The sequence below is a fragment of the Anticarsia gemmatalis genome, chromosome 13, assembly GCF_050436995.1.
Source record: "Anticarsia gemmatalis isolate Benzon Research Colony breed Stoneville strain chromosome 13, ilAntGemm2 primary, whole genome shotgun sequence".
Classification (NCBI taxonomy): Eukaryota; Metazoa; Arthropoda; class Insecta; order Lepidoptera; family Erebidae; genus Anticarsia; species Anticarsia gemmatalis.
Genome location: NC_134757.1, coordinates 463,965 through 474,003, shown reverse-complemented (window position 1 = coordinate 474,003; position 10,039 = coordinate 463,965). Strand labels below are relative to the sequence as shown.

The window sequence follows — 10,039 nt, the reverse complement described above, 5'->3', positions numbered from 1 at the left end:
CGATTTATGTTTGCCCTTGTTAGTGTGTATAAATAGAATTTTTGCTTTTTAGGTTTCCTGAAAAAGAGGTATATGATCCACAGAGTAGTTTCTGTACACAGGAACGTAGAGAACATATTTGTTTCATCAATCAAACCATAGACAATTAATATTCACAATTTTATTTTCTTATGTTTACAAAAAAATAGTCCAAAGATGCATTGGTTTGTAATCTGATCAACAGATAAAATATTTCTTCTTTAATTTCTTTTTGCAGTGTGTATGTGCAGGTCTTACGTAATAAACTTAATCACAAACAATCTGCCGTCCACATTACTCATTGTTATGACATGCTGTCGATGAGAGATGCTCGCATTGTGGATGTGATGGCTGTGGGCTTAGCATCATTTAGTTTGAACACACTTTCTATTACTGAAATTTCTGTTGATGTTGTGTCTAGGCCGCAGAACGCGCACCAATCGTTGACAACCATTCCTGCAGCAATCACGTCACTGCCTCTGTTCACTGTGCCTGCCACCAGCGGAACTTGTAGTAAAGATGACAACTCATCTTGATCCTGTATTGTGGTTTTAGGATGCACGAGACCGCCACGGTTACTGAGCGCAGCGTACGAGCCCACCAGGACGTTCCCGGCGACTGTTTGTCTGAACACTTCCACGTCTAATGTGTCTGCAAGGATTTCTTCTGTATCCCGATCCAAATCGGGATGTACGAGGGCCACATAGTCATTGCACGCAATTACATTACCGAGCGCGCTCAGCCTCTCCTCCACGCGCTGCACTTTGACGTTCTCGGGTAAACTGTTTCTAATGTGTTGCAATTCTGTGTCTGTTGTGGACGAGGGCACCAGCAGGCCGTTTTTGTTGCCGACCGTCATGCGGCCGATGATGCGGCACCCCGCAATGCTTACATGGACTACAGGAATAGTCTCCGCCAACTCCGCCTCGAACACGCTGTAGAAGTTTTCGGATCCCCCGATAGCGACGAGGCAATATGAATTTGTTAGTTTACTAAACACTCCCACTTCATTGTTGTTTTCAAATTGGACGCGAACTGCCATTTTTGTGCCGTTTATGTGTAATTTCAAAGTATTTCACAACAATAAAGCTTCACGTGGGGAGAAAAACACGGGGATCTTCGTTGAAATGGCTCGGTTTACGTCAGTTTGACAAGAGGTTACACATTTTTATTTCGTTGTTGCGTTCCAAACATAAGAATTTAATAATGACGTCAATGTCTTTTTCTCGCTTTCTCTTATAGCAAACACCTCGCTTTTTATCTCGCTCTAATGCGCCAATATGTATTCACCTACTGGCATTTAGCCAGGTACATGGAACGCGTATACAATGGTCGCGTTCAAAATTAGTAAAATCGGGAAGCCGATAGCAAAGTCTAAACCGAATCCAAGCTTGCAGTTTGTTTGACATAAAATAAAAAAAATACATGTAAATCTATTGGCCTAGACGCAGAACGTCAAACATCACAAATTACAATGGACCATATTTTGTAGGCTTAACCGTTAAATTTTTGATATAAAATAAAAATATATTCAACGCAATGAAGATAAAAAATGCGTAAATACGTAACATTAAATTGTTTAGTGGATAGTAATGATACGGAGCCGTTCCCAAGCGATGATATACAAAAGCTGAGACAGGCTATATTAGCACCTGTCGCCTATTCACCGAAGATCCAGCAAGCTTTACAAAGAGTTAATTTCACATTCCACAGGACTTGCAGCTTTTCCAATTTAATACGGGTATTTTTTTCTATAATTTTATTATTCGTATGTAAACGCTCATGTATTTTTTCTAACAATGAGATGCGCGCCTATATCTAAATCGATGCGAAAAAAGAAGGTACTCAAACCAAATAGGTTACTAAAAGCATTTTGATTTACCAACCAATTTAGCAGTTAGTTGGACCTATGAATTTCCCTTCATTCGTGTCGAATTCTAGGAGACAACTGAACTAATATTCACGAGGTCTTGGGTTTGAATTATGAATATGAGAATTTGGTAATTTTTGAGCTCTTGAAAGGCGACCGACTTTTACATAAGACAGCATATGACTAAAACATTTTTCGACCGTTGCTTCGCCTAATACGTTTTTTTTATAAATCAAGCTTCACTAAATAATAAAAAATTGGTTTAAGTTGTAAATTAGTGCGTTGCTATTTATATAACGTAGGCGCTTCTGTTGTTGATTGTGAGATGGTAATATGCCCACGGTGTTTCAGGAGTGTGATGTGGGGGAAGGCGAGACCCTGTTGATGTACTGGGGCTATGAGCGCTCGGACAGTAAGGCTACTATGAGCATGTCTGCTTCCAGTTGCTCGTCGATAATTATGCCTGTGAGTACCTAATTACATAAATTCATTCCAGATACATAATATATTTAACATGAGAATATCTATTTATTTTGCCAATCGGCAATCAGGAAACTTCTGTTGATTTTTTTGAAGATTTTTTGTTCGATACCGCGTTATTATTGTTTTTATTTTTTAAGGCTTTTCTTAACCGATGATTTTTCATATCTACCTACAATCTACATACAACTATTTGTACCTACCCACTAAACGAATTTCAAGCTACCTATTAGTTCAAATTCAAATATGCCTTGATCTGACAAAACCAGTCTTCTCCTCCTCGGGAGCAGCGGGATAAAGAGCTGCGCTCCACGGCCCAGCAGACAGACATCAGCTGTCGGTATTCTCCCGGAATCTCATCACCAGGTATCTACACATTACCATACACGACCAAGTTAAGTCTTGAAGACTGCTTCTTCAAAGTTATGGTAGATAGCAATTTATTGGAAAAAATCTGTCGTTTGTTGTGATGATTACGGAAGACTGAGTTCTTAATTTAAATTCTAAAGGGAAGTATTCGCTATTCCCTAATCTGATTTATCTGTATATGGCTTGCGTTGTGGATTAAATGCTCCCATCCTAAAATCACAGCCTGCAGTTAACTTCGGCAAGGATTTTACTACAGAAGTTGTAAAAATAAAGCAATTATGTTAAAGTCTTGAAGACGTCATCTAACCCTCTTCCCACCAGCCAATGTGAACGACTCAGAGGAACAGCGCGTGATGCGCGCGCGTATCGCGGACTCTCTGACGTTCTCGTCGCCGGCGTCGTCGCTGCTGCAGCCCGGCGGCCGCTCCATGTCCATCCTGGGCTCCGTGTGTGCGCTGCTGCTCAACAAACAGGTGGGTCCTGTACAGTACTAACGCGGTATCATTCAACTATTCATCTAAATACTTGAAATTATTCTTGATTTGGAGAGTTTTTTGTTACGATTCCTGCTACGACAGTTTGCATTGGCTGCGAAGAATAAACTGATGTCTCTATATTGCAGCTAATCAATGACAATGTGTAGAAGCCATTGTTAGGTTAAACGACCTTTAGTTGAGCTCCCAAGTAGTCCCTTCTTACTTTGTAATTTTGGACTACCACCCACACAAATAAGGCAGTTATTAGAATATTACCTTTAGAACAATTAAACTTAGTTCTTCATGTTTTTAAAAGCACTTCCACTAGTCTCCAAGATTGCCCACTTGTTGGTACGATAAAGATGCTTAAAACTTTGACCTTAGGTTTACAATAGCCACTCAAAAGTCTCTTTCTACCCCAACACAAAGCATAAAATCTCCAAATTCCTCCCAGGGTTCGCCAGCAGCTAAAGAAGTCTCAAGCCTGACGGGCAGTCTTCGGTCAGACAACATCTGTCGCATATGTTTCGGCGGCGAGTCGGCCGAGCGGCTCGTCCGGCCGTGCTCGTGCCGCGGTACCATTGCTGCTGTGCACCGCTCCTGTCTTGAACGATGGCTGTTACAGGCCGCCACGTCCTACTGCGAGCTCTGCAGGCACCATTATGTTGTCACTAGGAGTCATAAGTGAGTTTTATATTATTTTCAGTGTACTTGTTTTATATTTGTAGATTTTTGTGATTGATGGGAAATATAGGATAAAAAAGTAAAATTGAAATAATTTTACGGATGTCTTCAACATAATGAGTACCTTTACGATTAGTGATAACTATTTTTCATCACACCTCTACCGCCAATTACCTTCTTATAACCACACTAGGGTTATTTATGATAGTTTCCCATAAAGTTGGCCTTTGTCTAGTATTGATACGAAATGGGACTAGTGTGACGATGTGTGACGATCAAAGGTCTCGTTTGTGTCGAACACGAGAGTACGTGGTGTTTGTGCGTGCAGATGGTCGTGGATGCGGTCGATGTGCGAGTGGGCGGTGTCGGGGCGCGGGCGCGCGCTGGCGGCGGACGCGTGGCGCGCGCTGGCGCTGGGCACGGCCAGCGTGCTGGGCACGGCGCGCGCGCTGCACGCGTGCGACGCCGTGCTGCAGGCGGGCGCGCGCCGGGGCGGGGGCGCCGCGCTCGCCGCCAACCTCTTCTCCTCGCTGCTCATCGGAGTCATCGGTATGAAGGATTTCCTTCTAATGACTGACACCGATTTAGCGTAGTTATGTACTTAGAAAAAGTAAATCGTCTTTTATGTTCCCGAACTATCATTTTTCTTACTCAAACTTCTAGGGTTTGACCAGGCAGGCTCGTTATTCAGAATCTTATCGTTTTATAATTACGAATCCTCACTCTAGCTTTAGCGACTTCATCGGGCTGACTAAATATATGAACGGGAATACGAGTACCTATGTTATTATTAAACCAGTCTTAATTTTGCCTTAATTTAGGTGCTCTCAATGGACTCCTCACCACCTGGATGCTACTGAAGATCCAAGAGCACCAGCTGTCGTGGCAGGCGTGGCGTGACAGCACGCTGCACGTGCACGTGACGCTGGCGGACGAGGAGAGCACGCTCACCCCCCACCCCTCGGACACGACGGTGGTGGGCGACGAGGAGGGCAACGCGACCACTGACCGAAGTACCAATGTAGCCGATCCCTTCATGGTGGCCCTCCCGTACACACTGCCCGATCCCTGGTATGAGGTTACAATATTTTTGGTTCGTAATAATAATTTTTATGCTCCGTTTTTCTACAGACGTCGCGGTAAACACGTAGCAGGTCCAACATGATAGTAATTGCAATTTTTGACAACTTTGGCGAATTTTGGTACCATTGTGTGGCAAGTATTTGACAGTCATTCATACAAAATTTCGTATAAAACGTGGGATAAAACATTGCCTTTAATGTCTGGTCAAATGCGTTTCTGTCTAGCGTAGTAGTTTTATACCTTTGTTGACGTGCTGAGCTCGTCTCGTGTCTACAGAACTGAAATACATGGCAACTTTAATCAGTGATGAATGAAGAGTGAGATTATCTAGATTCTGTGTGTTTTTGTAATTCTTACAAAATTATAGGTGGCTCGAATGATTTTGATCATAGCTTAGTAGGACCATATGACAACTTGTTTAGTTTTTCTCTTGTACGCAAATTATGCATCGTGATCTTAATATGAGTTACGAGGTCGAACTAAATAAACTAATGGACAATTTCAATTTGCTTGTCCACAGATACTGGCGACATTTCTAGGCAATTGACTGTGAACAGTACAAGTTATATAAAACCAGTGTTTATTTCTAATACACTTGATTTCCACGGATTATGTCAATTTCTATAGTTATATTCACAATATCAACGTTTCTGTCCATAATCATTCTACTATCGATAATAACTTTTATGAGATTACAAGATTCTGAAGCCATTCAGTAAAATATTCTAAGGCACGTGTAACTGATTGTCCAAAGCTGATTCACCTATTTACATTTTACTTACTTAAGACCTAACCATGTGTTCCCTCTGGGTAGAGTCCCAGATAAGGGTCAAATTACACTCAGCACGTGCTATAAGATCAAATAACTAAAAATATCTTATATAAAAGTCGTGCAATTTTGGTTTTTAACTTTGAAAAATTCAAGTGTCCTGTCAAATGATCTTTGTTTGCGAATGTCTTTAACGACGGAAAAAATTGAGAAGCTTATAAATATGAAAGATCCCAAGTTCAATGATAGTGGATCTATTCTTATTATGTCTATGAAAATGAAGAAGAAACTCAAAACTGAAATTATAATGTTTAAAGTAATGGTCAAATATAAAATGAATGAGTTATGGAAACATTAGGTTCTGTGCGAAGGAATATTTTATTGCCGATCAATATTTTTGATATCTACTTCACTGTAAAACATGAAAAAAAATAAAAAGCTAATAAAACACAAATGTTTTGTTAATCAATATTTATTTCATTATCAATATAAATTAACATAATAATCATAATAATATCAAATTTCATAAAATCAGTAGGCGAATACATCAAGCCGCAGTTATTAATAAATGTCAAATTGTTAAAGTAGTCGTGAAACGGTCTGTACACTGAATAACTAGGAATCTACTCTCTTATGTGTGATATATAAGTGCAAGCGATCCTTAGCAGTGCTAACGATATGACCTACTAGTCGCTCGATATACAATTGTTAGTGAAACTTACAAACTAAACGTAGAAAAAAAATCACATGTTGAGATTATAATAAATAGGAGGTCTGTCGAGACAGCGCATGGAGATACGAGTTGGGCGGACACTGACATAAAACATTTATAACAAAACAATCAACAACAAACGCTCTTTGGATTTATAACACTTCGTACGAACTATTTGTGACTACGACGTTCTACTGCTCGACGCTGAGGGCCCCTCGCTGGACGCGTGCCTGCTGCCCGTGCACTTATAGACAAGAGCTCTCTAAAAATAATCGCTATCTTAGAAGATCTAATGAATTACTCGTCGAGGCTCGGCGTGCAGGGGCAGGAGACAGGGCGGGTGGGCGACGGCGGTCAGTCTTGGTCCTTGAACCGGCGGTAGATGGACTGCACGTACGTGAACACGCACTTCCAGTCCGGCTTGCGCATCGCCACCATGTCGTCCACGTCCAGCAGGGGGTAGATGCCCGCCTTCTCACTGGAATATACAATAAATTAGTCTTTACAAAAGAGTTACAATAAATAAGTCTTTACACAGAGATAGGCACAGGGCACTAAGGATCAGGTTTGAAGAACATTTTTATCATCTTTTTGATCGGCATAGGCTCTCGATGCTTTAGTTGTAGCTTTAAATTTAGGCCATTCCCAAAGAGCAATTGGTCTTTTTGAAAGCCAGTGATGGGTTACGAGGTGTTACTCCTAACAAAACTGATGTCATTATCGATGTTGTTTTTCTTACTATTGTCACCATTTGGTAGCACTATCTGCTTGGCAAGCCAAGGTAAGGTCATAAACGGTAAGTAAACCTCTGTGACTATTTAAAGTAGTAACAAAGTTCTTACTCGGCAAGTTTGAAGGCGAGCGTGAAGTTGTGTCGGCGTGTGTCGGCGCTCAGCTTCGAGTAGTCGAAGGTGTCCGGCAGGAAGTGGTGCAGCAGCGCGCAGAACGCCAGCCCGTCCGCCCAACTCGTCGAGAAGTTCTCCAGCTTCACATTCTGTACAACGTTCAACATTCACATCAGATCACGTGTTTATTACATACGTCAGTTAGAGATTTAAATACAGTCTTTATGTCAAGTCTAGTACCCTCAAATTCTCTGACAACTTTTCTATAATGAAAAATTTCAGTTACAAATAAAATATCGGGCCTAATCTTGTTAAATATAAGCCAGCCCTGATATATAAGGGAATATGGCTTGAAATAGGGCCTATATACCTTTTTAGGTGAGATCCAAATTATTTTTTAATAAGAAATTTAGAATCTTAGCTTTTGATAGGCTGTTGTATTTGTATGAACAAATTAATTTTGTTTAGTAATTAGTAATAATCGAGTTTGATGAAAGGGCCTGTTAATTCGTCTTTAGACATACCTATGATTTAATTTAAAATAACCTGTCTCAGATTTTACTAGTAATAGGTATTTTTTAATAGTATTTCGATATCTTGCAGTATTTTCTTGTGCAGTCTATTTACGTGTAAGAATTCTAAAGTGTGCATGTCACTATAACTTAATAACTTTGTTTGTCTCGGGTACTTTGCGTTGCTTATTAGATCATCACCAACATATAAGGACATCTCTGTTTACAGATTTCACATTAAACACATCACAAACAGACTCTGTTTCCATATTTACATATATGTTTTCCTTCTGACAATCTCTCCACGTGTTATCAACACACAAAAATCATGCATTTCTCTCCAAAAACCTATTAACTTCACACTTTTTAAACAAAATACATGCTTCTACTGTTTAGACCAAATAAATACGTTAATTTTGCTCTGTTACAGTGAGACTCGCGTCGCTTTTACATTATATTTTGTAACAATATAATAAATTATGAATAATTTTAATAAATATATAAAATAGGTATAAAACGGAAGTATAATTTATGAATTTTGAAACCAATGCTATATAATTTGGTCGTAAATCCACATACAATACACAAAACGTACAAGATACATATATACAGAGGTAGCAGCCGAAATGAAGCGATAAGAGAAGCGAGGGGATGAGTGATAGTGAGGTGTGTGTTAATACAAAGTGTGTGTGCGCAGCGACCGCTAACAACATGCCTCTCGACAACGCGGTTAACTCCGTTACAACTGAACGCCCCGACATAATGCAGATTTTTGTTCATGGATCTTGTTCAAGCGTTCCATCATATTAATATACTCAAAAAATATGCATTTGCCAATTCTTACCGCATATATAACCTCCCCAATACGTTTATTTACCAACAAAATAATATATAACAAACTAAAATCGTGCTTTTGTACAGCTACTAAGTAAAACTAATTGGACGATGTGATTGTACGCAGTGGGGGGTGTGCAGTCTGTGGGCTGAGAGGGGGGCGGGGGTTGGAGGGGCGGAGGTGTGCTCTGTACCTCGTAGTCCCGGGTCTTGTCGCGACACCACTGCAGCAACCGTTCTTTAATAGTGGCGGCGCTCGCTTGCAGCGCGGGCTCGGTGAACTTGAAGTAAGGCGCCGGAGAGCCCGGGCTCTTCGGACTGGCCGAGCTACAACGGGGGGCAAGGTTAGTCACCGAGATACGCGTCCCATGAGACTAGATGAGACTGGACCGCTCATGGCGCTCATGACGCTCATGGCAGACGCACAGAACACGCGGTTACTTCGGCCTAGTTCAAACATTAGTTCGACACATCGTGTGCTACGTAACGCGTGTGCATATTATTTATTAATGGGGATCGCTGTTATTTACAATATTATTAACGCGTGCGTTCTCATGTCAACTAGAATTTAATTCATTCGTTCTAGTGATGTAATGTTCTCATGGCAGGTCGAGTACACATGCGCTCAGCGCCGCAGCGCCGCGACCGCGTGTGTACTTAGCCTCGAATAAATGATTCGTATAAGCGTCTAATATACATGTTATATGCATATTTAACTTGAATATTTACTTGTATCTATCCTTATTCGTATCCACAGATATGGCTGCCAAATAAATAAAATATATTGCATTAAATTACTTATCAAGCGACAGGATCTTATACATACAATATAGTAGTTTGATGTTTGATATGAAGTCCATATGTTTCTTATTGTATTGAAAGTGAATGTGTAGTGAAGAGATGTGGTTCTCACTTACTTGGGACTGTTGGTTGAGTTTTGCTTCTCGAGTTGCCGGAATTTGGCGAACGGCGACACGGGCTTAGGCGCTGGCCTTGTCATACTCTCTATCACTGCGGAACATCAACAGTTAGTTTACATCATGGGATATGTTAGAGAGCAAGGATAAGATAGAGCGAGCATGCGCCGTGTCTAACCTTTAGAAGTTTTAGTGGTTGTAGTGCTACTGCTAACAGTTTTCTCTGACGAGTTCCTCCTCACGCTCGATGTCACAGTTACTTCCTCTTCCTCTGCAAACAAAACACTCTCCATTAGGGAACTTCAACACGACCGTCGCACACAACTCTAAACACTAACTCGAAACACTGGAAAACAATCAGCAAGACAGTACAACGATACCTATAAGCTATTAGTCAAATAACACAGTTACGGGGCGCGGAGTGATGATGATCGGATGTTACGAGCACATATGTACAGAGAGACGGGCAC

General features: G+C 40.9%; 3 protein-coding genes across 11 annotated transcripts in view; 1 reads left to right on the top strand and 2 right to left on the bottom strand.

The window, feature by feature from the left end:
* Window positions 1-145: 145 nt before the first annotated feature.
* eIF6 (eukaryotic translation initiation factor 6) lies at window positions 146-1,171 on the bottom strand. The gene has a single exon (XM_076121441.1). The coding sequence runs from the start codon at window positions 1,058-1,060 to the stop codon at window positions 323-325; it is 738 nt and encodes a 245-aa protein (XP_075977556.1). The 5' UTR covers window positions 1,061-1,171; the 3' UTR covers window positions 146-322.
* A 295-nt stretch (window positions 1,172-1,466) lies between these two features.
* LOC142977755 (uncharacterized) lies at window positions 1,467-6,192 on the top strand. Of its 4 annotated transcripts, none has more exons than XM_076121840.1 (8): window positions 1,467-1,759; window positions 2,240-2,353; window positions 2,659-2,734; window positions 3,059-3,210; window positions 3,668-3,897; window positions 4,226-4,446; window positions 4,719-4,968; window positions 5,501-6,192. In XM_076121840.1, coding segments are annotated over exons 1-8 (1,233 nt in total). In that variant the 5' UTR covers window positions 1,467-1,570; the 3' UTR covers window positions 5,502-6,192. The 4 variants fall into 4 exon arrangements, with proteins under 4 accessions (XP_075977955.1, XP_075977954.1, XP_075977956.1 ...); XM_076121839.1 differs by having other exon boundaries at window positions 2,638-2,734; XM_076121841.1 differs by having other exon boundaries at window positions 1,724-1,859; window positions 2,638-2,734.
* Window positions 6,193-6,205: 13 nt separating this feature from the next.
* Window positions 6,206-10,039, bottom strand: part of LOC142977753 (uncharacterized) — a 96,559-nt gene continuing 92,725 nt past the window's right edge. For 2 of the 6 annotated variants that reach the window (XM_076121833.1, XM_076121834.1), the window contains 5 exons: window positions 9,748-9,840; window positions 9,570-9,663; window positions 8,847-8,979; window positions 7,304-7,455; window positions 6,206-6,939 (listed from right to left, as the gene is read on the bottom strand). In XM_076121833.1, coding sequence (XP_075977948.1) covers window positions 6,816-6,939; window positions 7,304-7,455; window positions 8,847-8,979; window positions 9,570-9,663; window positions 9,748-9,840 — 596 coding nt within the window. In that variant the 3' untranslated portion in view covers window positions 6,206-6,815. Of the gene's footprint in view, window positions 6,940-7,303; window positions 7,456-8,846; window positions 8,980-9,381; window positions 9,416-9,569; window positions 9,664-9,747; window positions 9,841-10,039 lie in introns of those variants that run through there. The other 4 variants (XM_076121835.1, XM_076121836.1, XM_076121837.1 and 1 more) reach the window with 4 other exon arrangements.

Bases quoted from the DNA above. Each gene is read 5' to 3' on its own strand.
- eIF6 (XM_076121441.1), bottom strand. From the start codon at position 1,060: ATGGCAGTTCGCGTCCAATTTGAAAACAACAATGAAGTGGGAGTGTTT.
- LOC142977755 (XM_076121839.1), top strand. From the start codon at position 1,571: ATGCGTAAATACGTAACATTAAATTGTTTAGTGGATAGTAATGATACG. The intron at 2,735-3,058 runs GTATCTACACAT...TCTTCCCACCAG, and splicing joins TCCCGGAATCTCATCACCAG to CCAATGTGAACGACTCAGAG. The intron at 3,211-3,667 runs GTGGGTCCTGTA...AATTCCTCCCAG, and splicing joins CGCTGCTGCTCAACAAACAG to GGTTCGCCAGCAGCTAAAGA.